This window comes from Heteronotia binoei, chromosome 8 (assembly GCF_032191835.1).
Source record: "Heteronotia binoei isolate CCM8104 ecotype False Entrance Well chromosome 8, APGP_CSIRO_Hbin_v1, whole genome shotgun sequence".
NCBI classification, from domain to species: Eukaryota; Metazoa; Chordata; class Lepidosauria; order Squamata; family Gekkonidae; genus Heteronotia; species Heteronotia binoei.
The window spans coordinates 38,897,589-38,914,969 of record NC_083230.1 but is presented as its reverse complement, the minus strand read 5'-3'; the positions used below and the strand labels follow the sequence as shown (position 1 = coordinate 38,914,969).

Sequence of the window (17,381 nt, the reverse complement as noted above, 5' to 3'; positions counted from 1 at the left end):
TTGGTATATAGGTGAAGCTGGTATTTTTTAAAATTCCAGTTCTGCCTCGCTTCACAGTGATTGGAAACCAGTTAGTTGTTTGCAGGCTTTAGAGGCAGCTTAAACATTTCATGCAATCTGTTGAAGTTTTTTCTATTTAGAATCCTGTGTGCTCTTGCATATGTATTTATTTTAAACACTTCTATCCTGCCTTATCTCCTTAGACTCAAGTTATTAAATATGGCATGTAGAAACATTGACCAAAGGACCAATATGGCAAAAATCACCCCCTTACATTTATACATTAGTTGTTTTTTATGTCAAACCACCCTGTTTATGTCTGAATTGTACACCTTTCCTTACTGCCAGCTTGCATGAAAGGAAGTTATGGTTCACTATGGTGATAAATGTTTAATTATCACAGGGCTAAAGCGTGCAAGTTTAAGGAGTCTCCATAGTTCATGTACCTACAAGCCACTGCAGTTCTTCCATATGTATAGGAGTAGGTCTAGTTACACACTGGAGCCTTAACTGTTTTTAGCCTGTGGTCACATTTGAAATTCTGACACAGTGTGGGTGCAGGTGACCCAAGTGGGCGCAGTCACAAAACTGCTGCCACAGCAATGTTTTTTAAAAAATGTGCACAACCAAACAGAATCCTTGCAGGGCAAAGGCTCCCCACCCACTTTCTATAAAAACTTGGTGAGCACTGATAGGCACAACTCTGAGGACTCCTGCTCTAACATGTTAAGACACCAAAGAGAAATGTTCTGTTTCAGCACTATAGACTAATCAAAGTACTTCACCACACATTATGTTGCTATAATCCTTACAGCGACCTTTCAGGTCAGTGTTATACTCATGTCTTACAGCAGAGATGACCAAAGCACAGTCTTACTCAGTATGCTGTAGTAGCTGATCTGCTGCCCACACATGATCACTTCAGGAAAACTGCATGTACGTACAGTGAAACTGTATCTATGATTGGTCTGTGGTAACTTCCCTAACTGGTACTTACAAACACACTAGAGTTAAAAAAATTTCTTAGTTTTTTTAAACCATAACTATTTTTAAAATATTTGTTTATACAAATACTTGCATGAGAAGCCAATGGACACCGTATGCATTGTCTTCCACTGCTTTACATCAAGGCAGGTTAACAGTGCTGCGTTGGATCCAAGAAATTGTCTCTTGTAGCAAAATGCAAATTATGAAACAGATCTTAATGAGCTTCCTTCCTACAACCCAACCCCCCCCACCCCAGCCAAAAGTGGCAGTGATCAGTTCTATAAATTACATTTCATTTTCTAAACTTTAGATCCAAATGTAGTTAATTACCTCTACAAGATCTGGATCAAGGAAATACAAGTACTGTTAAGATTGTTTTGGGAGTTTTTTTTTTTAATTATAGGCTATTTCAATTACAAAAAGCAGTAACTCTAAAATAAAGCTATATTGAGAATCTTCCAACAATTGTTTACTCAAAGTTACAACACAACTTGAAAAACTATTCTACTTAAGACATCTACAAGTAAAATATACATATAATAAACTTGCACAATTACTTCCTGCAGACAGTAGTAGTAAAAGTTACTGAACTGTCATTCTCTCTCACCAGGACTATTTAGTCATTACACTGTTTCAGTAATTGGGGAATGACACTTAAAGCATGTTCAAAAGGAATGCCATATCAAAGTTACAGATTCAATACTGCTTAAATATGATGGGATGGAACCAAAGGGCTTCTTGGTCAAAAAAGGCACATTTGCTTCCAACAGAGGATCCTATTTTTCACAGATTCCACTTACATGTAGCCCTTCTATAATACATCCTACTGCATTCCTGAAGGTCCTTTAGCTGGGGGAAAGGGGCAGGAGCTACAGAAGGAAATCTTGTTCCATGTGCAAAAATCAACTTATAGCACCCACTCACCCCTATTTATTTCAAATTCAGAAATAAGGTTTTTACTCGGAACTGAGATACAAGTGAATAATGAATTGGTTGCACGTTGGCAAAGGGATTATTACATAAATATGTTCAGGATTTATTAACATTGACCAAAGGGAAAATTCTGCTGTAGGATGTACAGATGTTGATGTGAAGTCATGAACATTTGTTACTTTTAAACAAGTAGTATTTACATAATATTAACAATCCAGACTTGATTTTACTGTTCTTCAAATTCTTGACTGGCAGAATCATAATCTGCAATGAAGTGTTTAAGTTCATCAATACACCTCTCACCGATCTCATGCAAGTTTTGCCTCAAGGAAAACTGGATGGGTTTTTCTAAAGAAGGGTCTTTATCAATCAGCATCTTCACTACAACGCCAAATGTTTCACAATCTTGTCTGTAGACCTAGAAAAACACATTTAAAAGTTCATGAAATACTATTTTATTTTGTATGCTTAATAACTATTCCAGATTGAATTGTAACAGATTTAAAGGCTACTGTAACATATCTAACCAACCTGTGGGCTTTTAGGAAGATATTGGATTTATACCCTGCCCTTCACTCAGAGTCTCAGAGCAGTTTACAATCTCCCTCCCTTCAACAGACACCCTGTGAGATAGGTGGGGGTGAGAGAGCCCTTTTGAGAACTGCTCCTGAGAGAGCAGTATGTGGAGAAGTGGGGAATCAAATCCGGTTCTCCCATATTAAAGTCCACACACTTAACCACTACACCAAACTGACTCACACACACAACTTCTTAAAAATAGAGAGGCTAGGATTTGTAGCTGTCAGTCCTCACTCATGTTCCTACAGTTGGGAGAATACGACTAGAGTTGTTCTGCGGGGACAGCATACTTTCTTGTCCCCTTTCAGGTCTTCTCCCTGCCATCTAACACATTTATATTTTAACTAGAATAGAGGCAAATGTGATTTTTATTTCATAAATACATAAATTACTAATGCAAATTGAATAGAATGTATCCTAAGATCAAGCATAAGTTATAACAGTGTTTCAAGTCCAACTCACAATAAAAAAAGACAATATAAAATGCTTAAATGCCTCTCAACAAGCCACATCCCATTAAAACCACTTCATCCAAGTATAAACAAAGACTTTAAAACTAATGTGCTTTGGTATTTCAGAAGGTAGTATGAGAACTCTAACATCTGTTTTAATTTAGGTACTGAAGATATTAAGAGAACAAGCAAGAACCCTTCCTGTGATCTGAAAATGCAACATAGCTATTTAAGTGCATTACAGCTGCAAGAGCCACTTTGCATAGCAATTAGATCGTTGGAACAGGGTATGGGAGACACCAGTTCAAATTCCACTGTGCCCTGGCCACACACACTCAGCAGGGCTGCTACAAAGGAAAAACAGGAGGTGAAAATATGAGCCGCTCTGACTCCTCACTGAGAAGAAAAGTCAGGTATAAACAAACAAATAAATAAATATTCCAAGGCAAGAACGCTCAGGGACATACTTAGCAGCACACATCTGTTGATGGAGATAGCCTAGACTTGTATAGAACTTGTGCTAGCTGTTTAATAAGTAGTATATTTCACTTTATTTAATAATGTTCATTCCCTTGTAAGCATGCATAGGACTGTACTGCTCAACTGCAAATCACTACAAGTAAACATGGGGAAATTTCTGTCACTAACTTCATCTAACAACCATTCTTTTTACCATTTCCTCTTCTATGAACTCTGTAGTACTGAAATGAAGAACACAAATGGTTTTTGAAAGTTAAGAAAAATGGCTAATTGATAATACAAGCCCTTTTAGAAAAACAATCATTTGTAACTAGTGACTGTTCAACCACAGTAGTTAATAGGAAAAGGTACATGTTAAAAACAAATATACAGCACAGCACAAGAAAGTATTTGAAACAGATGCTAAATATTTAAGATTGTAAGACTTAGTTCCAAGAGAAACAACGATGAGAATACATTCCAAACATTAGTTCATATATCATAACTTACAACCACACCACCATTATCATTAAACACATCTTGCTAAATGTTACAATTCAACCAAAACCAAACACATATTATAACCAAGAGATAATATCAAATGCTGTCCTACTAATTCAACAAATAGATTTTTTTTTGTCATCAAGTTGCAGCTAACTTATGACGACCCCCCACTGGGTTTTCAAGGCAAGAGGTTGCCTACCTCTGAAATAGCAACTCTAGATTTTCTTGGTGGCTTCCCATCCAAGTGCTAACCATGGCTACATCTGTTCAGATGCCGATATCTGATGAGATTGGACTCGTCTGGGGTATCCCGGTCAGGGCATCTTCTCTGTATGGGCAAAGATTTCAATGTGTATAATCTTCCCATTACACACACTGACATCTTTGTTCATACAGGAAAAACAGGTATAACAGGCTAACTCTGGCTGTCAAGTGGGTGAGGAAGTCTGGATTTTTCTGATCCCACCCACATGGCAGCCATTTCCCACCCCCTCAGTCCCTACTGTGGCCATTCTTCCCTCCCCCCCCACACTTTTAAAATGTTTTCTTTTTTTAAATCAGTAACTGGCATATCAATATAAGTATGTCAATTATTCATTTTAAAAACTTTTAGAAAAAGTCCCCCAATGATCCAAAAGAAGCAGAGTGTCAGCCACAATTTCCATATCGTTTACAGAAGCAGCAGCATATACATCACATATAATTCATAAATCATAAAGGCAGTTTTGTACAAGGACAGAATGCTACTTGAGAAGCTATACTGAGTTCAAATAGTAAACAGCCCTTGGAATTACTAAATGTGACAAATCTTCAATGAAGGGAAAACTAGAATTAGAATGCCTTTACAAAATAACTCTGCCTTCAGCATTCCAGTTGATTCAATTCACAATTCTGGAAAGAGGGGTGTTGGTATATATCTATACAGATATATAGAAACATAGCCCTAAAACTCTCACTTGTCTGGAAGAGTTGTAGAGAATACTTGTATTCAAAACTAATACTCTATTTTCCATAAAAGACAATAAAGCAACAGAGTAATAATATATTCAAACAATACCCAGTAGCCATCATGGAACACATTTGAGCCCCTATGAAAGAGCTGCTATAATGTTAAATAATCTGGGCTGGATCCAAAGCACTGCCAATAAAGTGAAGCTGGTAGAGCAGGACTTTCCTGCCTCCCCCTTCCTTCTGAGGTTTACTGAACCCTGTCAAAATCTACTCCTGGGGTTTAGGACCCTCAGGGATAGTACTGGAGACAAAAGGAGGGGATCTTTCTATGAAAAGGATGTTGTCCTCATTGGATAGGCTCCCTGTCTACCATGTGGGATGAGGCCATGAGCAGTGGCTGAGACCTCAGAATACAGGCTGTGGGATTACTTCACCTCCGCCAACACTTGTGGCTGGAGCCGTGTCTCTCTCTCTCTCTCTCTTTGGAATGCACCAAGAGTCTCCAGACCATTCTTCCTCCCCAGCCTCAGTGTCTGTCACCCCTGTTATACAGCTGTGCTCCCCTCTCCCTCCCTGTGTGGTTCATGCCCCTGTCTGTCTTTCCCTCCACCTTCCCCATGATGTTGGCCCTTTAAGTAACTAGATCACACTCACTCATTGGGGCAGCTGTTTGCTGCTTCTCCCTCCCCACCGAGCCTCCAGCCAGCATTAATGGACCACCCAGACTGCTTCCCTGCCTCACAGCAGCTTCCCTGGGTTGGGGCCTGGTTCACTCGGATGCCTGCTGCCTGCTTCTCCAGCCCTCTCCTCTTGGTCTCCACCAGCCAGCCTTGGGGCCAGCAGTGTGGGGCCCCAATATGTGATCTGCTATCCTCAGGTGGGTGGTGGGGTCATGTAGGTGCAGCATGCATTGTCCTGTTCCAGGCAGATGTTGGGTGGTCCCGGCTAGCTGTGGCTGTCTCTGGCATCACTACTGGCTCCTCTACATCACTTCAGCTCAGGAGGGGTAAGTCCGAGCCTGATTAAGGGGGAATCAATAAACTATACCCTCCTCACCTCCATCACTGGAGGATCAATTCCACAAATCCAACTACCTGAGACTGAAATGCTGATCTTGTATAACAACAAATCAGCAGTAAGCAGCTATTTTCCAGGCAAGCAGCTAGAAGCAAAGATGCTGTTCTTTGATTATTTTCTGTTTCAAGATTCCATTATTGTTTTTCTGTACTTAAAACAATTTAAAATGATAACAGCTTTTTTGCTAGTACGGTAAAAATAGTTGGGTGAATTCAGCCACATCCAAAATGCACTAAAAATAGTGCAACTCTAAAAACAAATGAGAAGTGAAAGCACACAGTCTCAAGGCAGAAAAGCAAACTCAAAAATATCAATGCATGGTCTTAGAAAACAATTGTGCCACAGACTCAGTTTTCCTGTACTGCTTCAAGAATAATTCTGTTGTGAATTGTTTTCTTGGCAAAAATGTACCTGCTTTTACTTAATTCCAAAAAACTAAAAAGTACAAACAGCTTTACCCAAAGCATTTCCAAATACTTTAATACTAACTAGGGAGTAATCTACTTCTAATTAGAGGAAGGGTACACCCTTCAATAAGTTTACTTATTTATTTAGTAGGCTTATATTCCACCCTTTCCCATAATGGGCTCAGGGTGGATCACAACATGAACTGAACAATAAAAACCTACAATTTAAAAACAACACAATAAAATTAGCAAACCAAAGGCAACAGAACAATAGAACGAAATAAGGTGCATTTATAAAGTGCTGAACCAACCCATATCTGTTTCCTAAACCCATTCCATAGTAAATTTGATGCCCTGTCAAAAACAGGAAAGGTGCAGTTTATCTACAAAAATTGCTTGCTTAGTATTTTTAGTTAGAATGCATTAATCTGATTTTATATTTATATGCCCACACAGGAAGGAGTTTTCAAGTAGACATAATCTGAAGAGGGCATGGGTTAAACATGGGTGGAGTTTGCTAGACTGGCTTGGAAACAAAGTGACTCATTTTTAGCAAGGATGGAGGAATATAATATGCAGTTCAAAACAGATAACCATTGCAACATGGCAATGTAATAAAGTTCTGGTTCTACATACATATCACACCAAATTAAATTGATCCGTATTGGCTTTTTTAAAAAAATCCTGTATTTTCCCTGTTGTTTAGAAACTGCCTTAACTTTGGCCTGGAAAACAAAACAGGACACTAAATGTATAAATATTAGAAGAAATGCAGCAATGTAACATTTCTGAAAATTAGTGTTTGGCAACACCTAAAAGTTTTATCTGTTTTAGTTATTTAATCCTGAGGTGCTGAGGAATTTAGAAGCAGCATTTGATGCTCAGGCGATTTCAACTACACCAGAAGAGATGTATAAATCTGGAATCAAATAGTTGGCTACTGTCAGGTTATCACCAAGGCTCCCTGACAACGTATTTTCATAACGATAAGAAAAGCTATTCATCTCACTGGTGTCAAAACAGTTTTAAAAACTTTACATTGTAAACTTTCAGGCTGGACTTTGTTTCTTTTACATCTCTGGAAAATGCCAAGCAGTGGCAGACTTGAACAACAGGAAAAAAAGAACTTATTGGATAAATGCAAACAAACACGTGTGTGATACATGATGTTACAAAAAATGGACATGTATATGATGTTCAGTTCAATTTGCACATTGCCTTTCATTGGTTCCCCTTTTTCTTTGTCCATTTGGCTTTCACACACTAACAAAGCCTTTTCAAGGGTGATAATCAAAATACATGCTCTCCCCAGTTTTCTTGCTTGGTAGACAATTTCTATGAAAGACAGTCATCACAGAGCACAAAATCTAGTAACCCTTAGGGAGTTTTTCATTAGGTAAATAATTCAGACTATAGAAAACTGCTAGACGCACTCCCCCCCCCCAAAAAAAGTGGGGGGGAAGTGTGTGCGTTTTATGGAGCGAAGGGACGATAGGACGTACCTTCCTCCGGGGGGGGGGGGGATCCGCTGCCGCCGCCTCTGATCCCGGTGCTTCCCCCGCGCCTGCTTGCCTGGCTCCAGCTCTGCTTCCAGCAAGCGCTGGGATCGCTCCACGCTGCCCCCACCGCAAACCCAGCGCTTCGCGAGCGCCGGCTGCGGAGGGGGCAGTGTGCTTTCTCCATGCCTGTCTGCCTGGCTCCAGCTCTGATGCTTAAAGCAGGCGCCGGGATCGGAGGGCGGAGGGAGCGATCCTGGCGCTTGCTTTAAGCATCACAGCTGGAGCCAGGCAGACAGGCACGGAGGAAGCACGCTGCCCCCTCCGCAGCGGGCGCTCGCAATGTGCTGGGTTTGCGGTGGGGGCAGCGTGGAGCGATCCCAGCGCTTGCTGGAAGCAGAGCTGGAGCCAGGCAGGCGCGGGGGAAGCGCTGGGATCGGAGGCGGAGGCAGCAGATCGCCCCCCAGGAGGAAAGTGCATCCTATGGTCCGGAGCGCCTTATGGACTGAAAAATACAGTATGTGTGCCACATGATATTAGTTCACAATGGATTCAACCACAGACTGTGCTGTAAATGAAGAGGTGGAATATTGCCCCGTAAGGAGGAGTTTCTGGCATATTTATAAATAGAATATATATGTGTGTGTGTGTGTGTGTATACACACACACAAACATACATACACCTCACCTCCTGAACAGTAGAGGCGGTGTGTGTGTGTACTGGGTGAGTGCAACTTTGGCAGGGAGTGTTAGCTGAAAGCGGCAAAATAGTGGCAGCATTGTTTGGAGGGGGGAAGATGGACTGAGGAGAGGCAGTAGTGATCAGTAACCTCTTAGCAGAGAACTGTTGGCTCTCTCAGATGTCAGAGGCTGACTGGTGGAGTTCTGGCCTGACAGGACCAGCAGTAGGTGGGTCATAGAGGGGCTACCCAATGACAAGGGGGAGTGGTGACAGACAGACAATTTCCAATAAAAATTGAGGGCTGTGCTACCATGTTGGGCTTTTATTATATCTACTAGGAGTAAGGCCCGTTGTGAAGAAAAATACAATGGGCTCTAGAAGGAGGCTCTGGGCATGTGCCTGTCACCCTTGCTGTCTTTCCACCCACCCAAGTGAAGACATTAACTTCCCTTCACCTCTAGGGGAGCTGATGTCTGCTATCTAGAGAGCAGTTGTAAATCTGAGTGATCTCCAGTGGTTTCCTAGGAGGAAATGGCATTTTACCTGTCTGAGATTCCACCTGTCTTCAAACCCACCCTCTCCAGGTCCCATCCCTTAAATATCCAGGAATTTCCTAACTGGGAGTTGGAAACCCTATCTCCTTCCCTTTATTTGCCCCTCTGATTTCAACTTTCCATTGCCTTGCCCCTCCCTGCAGCCTCTACATAGGAAAATTACGGTCTTTCTTCAGTGCGGGGGGGGGGGGAGTCAAAGCAGTTTATATCATTCTCCTCTCCCAAGTGATATGAACAACAACCTTTCAGGCAAGTTAGGCTGGAAGTCTGTGACTGGTTTGAAATCAGTCAGCTTCCACAGCAAGGACCTGGGCCTCGCAGACCCCAATCTGAAGCCCTAACTCCTATGCCCTCCTCAAACTCCACCACAGAATCTCCAGGAATTTCCCACCAACCTGGACCTGGCAGTCATAGCCAGCAGTGGCCCCAATGAGTTGTGCCTTTAGTGACACCTTTCAGACCAACAGTCTATCTCTGACAGACTGTTTAATAGGGAGGAGTCTTTAGCCATTACATCAGTTTGCTCATTCTCCTCTCCTCTCTCCCTTTGATCGGAACAACAAGAACCCCATGAGGTAGATTAGGCTAGTTTGAAATCACCCAGTCAGCTTCTACAGCCCTCACTTGGAGATTGGCAACAGTGGCTCCCGGGAGGAAAGGCCTCAGGAATTTCCCACCAACCTGGAAAGATAAAAGCCTGTGGGTGAGTGCCCCCCCCCAGTCTTGCTGTCTTTCCCACCAACCAAAGTGAAGGCATTCACTCCCCCCCCCTCCTCAAGGGGAGCTGATCTCTGGAGAGAAGCTGTAATTTTGAGTGATCTCCAGCCCTCACAGTGGTTCCCCAGAAGGAAAGGTCTCTCCCTCAGAGTCCATTATATCACATGAGCCCACTATAGCCTAATATGAATAGAAAGAGTGAAGAGAATTTGCAGATGGAAAGGGGGAAACCTGTTTATCTGCTGCTAAAACTGGCCTCTCTCTGCTGTGAATGAACATTTCTTTTGCATCAGTTGAAGAGAAGGAGCCCTACTGTTTTGTCTCATGAACACAGGCCCTTAGCTCCTGTGCCGCCCTGCACACTCTCGTGCCACCTTGCCCGCTCTCAAGCAACAGCACTTCCTTTTCTGCTCTTGCTCCGCCTTCCCCGCTCTTGCACCACAGTGCCACCTTGCCCACTCTCTTGCTGCCCTGATCACTCTTGTGCCATGGCATCACCCTGCTTGGTATCGCAACATGGTGCCACCCTTCCGACTCTCACACCACCCTTCCTGCTCTCGCACCGTCCTGCCCACTCTCCTGCTGCCTTGCCCACTTTCAGATGGACTATCCTGGACTTCGTACAACATGCCCTGAGGAGAGGCAGTAGTGATCAGTAAGCCTCCTGTCAGCAGAGAATTGTCTCCCTTGAAGGTCAGTGGCCTTCTGGTGGGGTTCCTGCCTGACAGAGCCAGCGGTGGGCAGGGAAGAGCAGAATCGACCAATGGCACGCCAGAGACAGCGTGAGCTAATCCTGTGCTGGTCACATCCAACGAATGAAAATCCTCAGAATTACCATCATGGTTGGGCTTTTATTTATAACTAATGATTAGGGTGCGTGCATGTGAAGTTTAATATTCAAAAATAAAGGATAACTTTCTGCAGAAACACATGTTCTTTAAGAAAGAACAGCAACATCAGAAAGGATTTCTGATTCCACTGATTTTGTCATTAATTTAAATTTAGCAGCAGTGGAAACAAAGATTTTAGGACCATTTTCTCACCATGAGGGTCCAATGAAACTATTTACATTTTTCAGTATATTCAGAAGCCTTCAAGACTCTATCAATAATTTGTGTAAATGAATTCAAAGATTTCAGAAAATAGTTCTCAGCAGCTTAAAAATAGCTATGGCTTCCAAATAGCTGTAACTACAACTTCATAGTAAGAACTATATTCTCTGCTCCAAACCTACAGTGGTTCATTCTGCAGGGACTGCAGGAGCAGCTGCATGAAATCTACACTATTTTTTTAACTATCATTTGCTTACTCTGCTGTAAGAGGCATTCCCTGGTCCTACATCCAGGGAACAGGTGTTGAAAGCAGGTACAATGCATGCCGATTTAGAGATGGTCTACAAAATTCTACATTTGAAGAGACAGAATAAACAAATCTACCGTAGGTATTGCTACCCAGGTTCTACCACAGAAATGTACCACAATAGTTGCTATTCAGATAGCAGATATTTTGGGGTATATCAAGTTGGGGCACACAAAACTGTATCATCTGTTACACAAACACCAAAGACAAATAATTTTTTTTTAAGTGAAACATAAGTGTAAGAAACTGAACTGCAACTTTGTTCCCATACTATAGCATTACATATTATCACCTATATTCCCAAAGTGAACCTATTAAGAGAGAGCAAACCTTCAGTTGATGTACCAAGTTCTTGATATTCTCTATACATATAGGCAGTGCTTTACAGTATGAAGTGCTCTCCACCAGTTGCCAGAGAGAAACATTGCTGGGGCAGTATGGGCAAAGGCCACAGAGAAGTGGCTCCCATGTAGAGATGCCATTCCCCATTAGGGGCAAAGTATCCACCTCCACCAGCAAGTGCTTCCCTCACCACTGCTCTGTTGGCTTGGCAGGGGGGAAATACAGTGGGAAACTTGGGGGGTGGGGAGGTGGCATTGGCCACATTCCAATGTGCTGACATCACTTCCCATGTGCCCATAAGTGACATCAGCACATCCCTGGGTGTGATGCACTAATATCATTAGTGCACATTTGATGCACTAATATCATTTCTAGATCAAAGTAGGAATGCAGTAGCACCTTTAAGACCAACAAAGTTTTATTCAGAATGTAAGCTTTCATATGCATGCATACTCCATCAGACAATGGAATGGGGTACAGTGCGCAGAGCTTCTTATAGCTGGTGGGCAGTGGTTAAGAATGCAAAGTGGTACACTTTTAGAATCCAATGGCAAAATTGTTGAATCAACAAATTGAAAGAACATTTGGTCTGGATAGCATTCACGTGGGAAACCAATAAAACAGTAACATGTCAGAATGGGAGAATGAGGAAATAAATGTTGTCTGTTAATTGCTCTATTGTTTGCAAGTATGGGTTAAACTGAGGACATGTCTTTCTCAGAGGTGTTCCTGTCCACCTAATTTACTTTTTAACATGTAACATACATTATAAACATCATTTCAGTTTACCATTAGAAAAAAAAGAATACATTAAAATATAGTGGAAGATGGGTTTAGTGTATGTAATGAGATAAACAGCCAATGATGTCAGTGTGTCACTGGCAGCTACACTGAAGGCAATGGTCCCTGCTACCCCCAGCCAGTTGCCAAGCCCTGCCTGGCAGCACTACCACCATGTATCTTGGTAAAGCATGAGCTGCCCTTGTATTGCTAACAATGAATTGGGCATGCTATTTGGAGGAGGTAAACATTAGATAGCATTTCAACAGGAGATAATTGTGGGTTAAATCCTAAGTACCATGAGCATAGCTGTACTGGTCTGCTGAAATGATCCTTAAAAAACCCACCTTCCCAGTGCAGTCTTCTCTGGTTCCCAAAATGCAGCTCAAGGGAAAGGCACAAGCAGAAGTACCCCTTACATAGAAATCAAACCTCATTTTCTGCAATCTGAAGAGCAGCTTTACAACTCATTTTGAAAGTCTAAAATTTCACTAATCATTCCTTGCAAAATCTGTTACATATTAAAGTTCAGAATATTATTAAATTTACTAGAAGTGTGCATTTTTTTTAAACCAGTATTTTTTTGTTTGGGTCCATTGGACTGAACCCCCCCCCCCCAGGTTGCTTACCTGTAACTGATGATCTTCGAGTGGTCATATGTGCAGTCACACACTTGAGTTCTGTGCTCATGCAGAACCTCACCTTGGAGTCTCCAAGCTCCAATCTTAGAATGTTGACGCTCTCATTCTGCCCTGGAAAGCAGGCAGCAGTGTGTATGCCTGAGGCTGAGGGAGAGCGCCTACCCACTCAGTTTCAACCGCCGCCACCGCCAGTAAGTCACATCAACAAGGTAAGTAGACAAGAGATGTCAGTAGTGGGGACGGCTGGGTGGGCATGTGTGACTGCACAGATGACCACTCGAAGATTATCAGTTACAGGTAAGCAACCTGTTTATCTTCTTCGTGATCTCTGTGCAGTCCCACACTTGGGTGACTAGCAAGTTCAGGGAGTCTGGATGGTAGGTGCTGGCAAATATACTGAAAAAAAATAATGTTTAGTGAAATATATGTGTCTTTATTGTAAGACAAATGAGTTCTCACAACTGTAGTAACCACCAATTAACTGTTTTATTTAACAGGTTATCAGTAACCAAGTTAAACAAAAATCGAATGTAGAACTGATTGCCCAAATGATGCATCACGGCAAGTTCTTATGTCTAGAGCATAGTGTGATATAAAGGTAGTCTTAGATGACCAGGTGGCAGCTTTACAGACGTCTTCAACAGATGAGCAACCCAGGAGAGCAGTCAACGTAGACAAAACCCTGGTAGAGTGAGGATGCAGGTGAGTAGGCAAAGGCTGCTTGGCCAACTTGTAGCAGACTGAGATGGTTGATACAATCCATTTGGCCAAACCTTGTATCCTTTGCGGAGTTCACCATAAGTAACAAAGCTGTGTCTTTTCTGAAAGCTTTAGTACAATCAAGATAGAATAAAAGGGCTCTACATACATCTAGGGTACGCAACAAACGCTGGGCTTAATCAACTGTGTTTGGGAAGAACATTGGAAGAACTGTAGGTTGTGAAAGATGAAAAACAGAAACAACTTTCTGAAGAAACGATGGATCTGGACGCATAACAACTTTATTCATGCAGAATACTGTGTACGGCGACTCAGAGCGAAATGCAAGAACATCACTTGAGTGTTTTGCCGATATTACGGCCACAAGGAAGGTTGTCTTCCATGATATGAGATGGAGTGGTGTTGTAGTCAAAGGTTCAAATGGTTTCTCCATCAACAGGGACAGGACTAGTGAGAGATTCCAGGGTGGTTTAACTGGAGGATGAAGATGAAGGAGGACTATTAGAAACTGTTTTGACAGTCTATGGGAAAACAGAGAGCTTCCATCTGCTTGGTTATGGAAAGCTGAAATTGCTGCCAGATGCACTTTTAACAAAGAAAAACCAAGACCTGAACTCTCTAACGATATTAAATAAGAAAACACAAACTGTAAGGGAGTAGATTCAGGAATAAGTCCTTTGTTACTCGCAAATTCAGAGAACTTTTTCCATTTTGCCAGAGAGGTACGTGACGTTTTGTACTTTGCTTTCAAGAATTGTCTAAAACATACTGCACCTGTGGCGAGAATGGTAGAGTTAAATGTGCCATGCCATGAGGCAGAAAAACCCTGGGTTGTGATGGATGATTCTGCCCCCTTGTTGTGTCAGGAGATCTGCAACTGCTGGGAATCTGTGAAAAGAGTGGCGAGACAGTCTCAGGAGGACTGGAAACTATGGTTGTCTGGGCCATCATGATGCAATCAATATGTAGTTTGACCGATCCTCAATGATTTTCTGAATCACACGAGGTATAAGTGGAAAAGGGAGAAACATGTAATTAAGACCTCTCTTCCACTTGTGTAAAAAGACATCTCCTAGGGAGCCGTTTCTTGGAGCCCCTCGACTGAAAAAAACTGCAAACGTGTCTACTTTTGGGTGACCAAAGCGATCTAATGCTTCCATCAAATAGGCTGGGTTAAATGCCCATTTGTGATTGTTGATCTCTGTCCTGCTCAAGAGATCGGCCTCTACGTTGTCTATGCCTGGAACATGCATCACAGTAAGGAATATCCCGTGTTGGATACATCATTCCCACAGGTTCAGGGCTAGTTTGCACAGCCTTTTCCAGGGAGTACCTCCCTGCCTTTTCATGTAATAAACTGTTGCTGTATTGTCTGTTAAGATCTGCACCACCTAGTACCTCAGGGATGGGAGAAAGGATTGAAGTACCCTCCACACTGCTGTGAGCTCTAAACAGTTGATGTGGAACCTTGCTTCCTGAGTTGTCCAGCGGCCTTGAATCCTCCGAATGAGCTCCCCAACCCCAAAGTGAGGCATCCGTAGAGACTGTGAGGCATCCGTAGAGATCCTCAGAATGAGCTCCCCAACCCCAAAGTGAGGCATCCGTAGAGACTGTTATCTGAGGGCTCGGATTTCGGACAAGTTTGAGTCCAGAGTCCATAAGCTCTGTGATTGAAGCACCTCTTGCAGGACCATTAATGTCCTGGGTAGAAGGTCCCAATGGACTTTGAAATGTTTGAGGAACCATAGTTGCATCGGGCGCATTCAAAGTCTGGAATAAGGGAGTACAAACGTCGTAGATGCCATCCGACCTAGAATTTGCATTACTGAACATGCCGACTAGGTTGGGCCATTGATGAAGGTTTGCACTACAGATTGCAATACTTGGCCTCTTTCCTGAGGTAGGAAAGCACGCTGAGATACTGTGTCCAGGTGTGCACTGATAAATTTGAAGCACTGCATTGGCTGGAGGAATGACTTTTGTACATTTACGCAGAGGCCCAAACCTGCCTACCTAAAGGACCGCCTCTCCCCATATGTGCCCCAGAGAGCACTGAGATCCAGCTCTCAGAACTTACTAACAATCCCTGGGCCAAGAGAAGCTAGGTTGAAGGCTACTAGGGAGCAGGCCTTCTCAGTGATAGCCCCTCGTTGGTGGAACGACCTTCCAGAGATGGTGCGAGCCCTGCGGGACCTGAACCAATTCCGCAGGGCTTGCAAAACATTTCTTTTCCAGCTGGCTTTTGAGATAGAACCTGATTAATCCGACGTGTGGACATCTAGCCATCTTGTGGATATTATGATTACAGTATTTTAGCACCTATTTTATGTATTTTATCTATTTTAAATAATTCACTATGTAATTGATATATTTAAAATTGTTTATATTGTTTTAGACGAATCATGGGATCCCCATGTCTGTTAGCCGCCCTGAGCCCGCCTTGGCGGGGGAGGGCGGGATATAAAAATAAAGTTTATTATTATTATTATTAACATATCCATGGTAGTCTATCCGTCGCGCTGAAGTTGGCTTGCAGAATTTGCAACAAGAAGGCAATCGTTGATGTATGGAAAAATCAATATGTTTTGGCATCTGAGGGAAGCAGCAACAACCGCCATGCACTTGGTAAATATGCAGGGTTGCAATGCCAAAGGGAAGCACCCTGTACTGGTAGTGACGGTGACCTACTGTGAAACGCAGGTACTTGTGGTGCCGTGGCCTGATTGTTATGTGGAAATATGTATCATGTAGGTTGATGGATGCCAACCAAGCTTGTTCCGGTATCAGAGGGAGGATGGTCTGCAACATGACCATTTGAAATTGGGTCTTGACCACATGTCTGTTGAGATCCCTTAAGTCCATAATTGGTCTTTTTCCCCCATCTCTTTTTTGGAACTACAAAAGACCTTGAGTAGAAGCCCTAATTATAAGCCGAAGTTGGTACAGGTTCTATTGCTCCTCTGGAGATCAGAGTTTCTACCTTGGTTTTGAGAAAAGTGGACGGTGGAGTGTACACAAAGTGAGGTATTTGGTGAAGGGTGGTAAACTCTACTGTGTACCCCTCCCAGATTATAGTCAGTACCCCTGAGTCTGTAGAAATTTCTTCCCATTGTTGGTTAAAAGGAAGCGGTCTTGTCCCCACAGCTGGAGTAACAGCAGAGAATCAAAGAGAACATTTAGTCCTCAACCCACAACCTCGTATCTAGATGTAGTGCTGTAGAACGAAGCCAGGAGTGATGTCGTAAGGTTACTGCTGACGTCAAAGTTTTGGCTGCAGTGTCAACCATTTGCTTGGAAGCTCTCAGTTGTTGCTTCGAAAAGAGCAATCCCTCCTTCAACAGCTTCCTTGCAGAGGCTTGTTTTTCATCTGACAGGGATGTTAAGAGCGGTGCAATCTGCTCCCACAGGGAGTAATGGTACCTGGCCATGCATGCTGAATAATTGGATATCTTAATGCCTAAGGCACCTGCAGTGTAGAAGCGTCTGCCAAAATTGTCCAGCCTCTTACCCTCCTTATCAGGAGGCGTAGAATTGGTCTTCTTGGCCTTAGATAAGGATGCTACCAGGATCGAATTGGGCAAGGGTGACAAAATCAATACTCAGCCCCTTGCTCTTGAACCCTGTACATGTGGTCCAACCTCCTGGAAGAAATGGATGCTGACGCCGGCTTTGCTCATGGTTCCTTAATGGCCTGCTGTATGACCTTAGCCACGGGCAGCGCTATAGGTGTGGAAGTGTCTC

The 17,381-nt window shown here is 42.8% G+C and overlaps 1 protein-coding gene across 2 annotated transcripts in view; it reads right to left on the bottom strand.

Moving 5' to 3' along the window:
- Window positions 1-1,359: 1,359 nt before the first annotated feature.
- Window positions 1,360-17,381, bottom strand: part of PPHLN1 (periphilin 1) — a 68,979-nt gene continuing 52,957 nt past the window's right edge. For both annotated transcript variants that reach the window (XM_060244934.1, XM_060244933.1), the window contains one exon: window positions 1,360-2,338. In XM_060244934.1, the coding sequence (XP_060100917.1) occupies window positions 2,147-2,338 (192 nt within the window). In that variant the 3' untranslated portion in view covers window positions 1,360-2,146. The remainder of the gene's footprint in view (window positions 2,339-17,381) is intronic.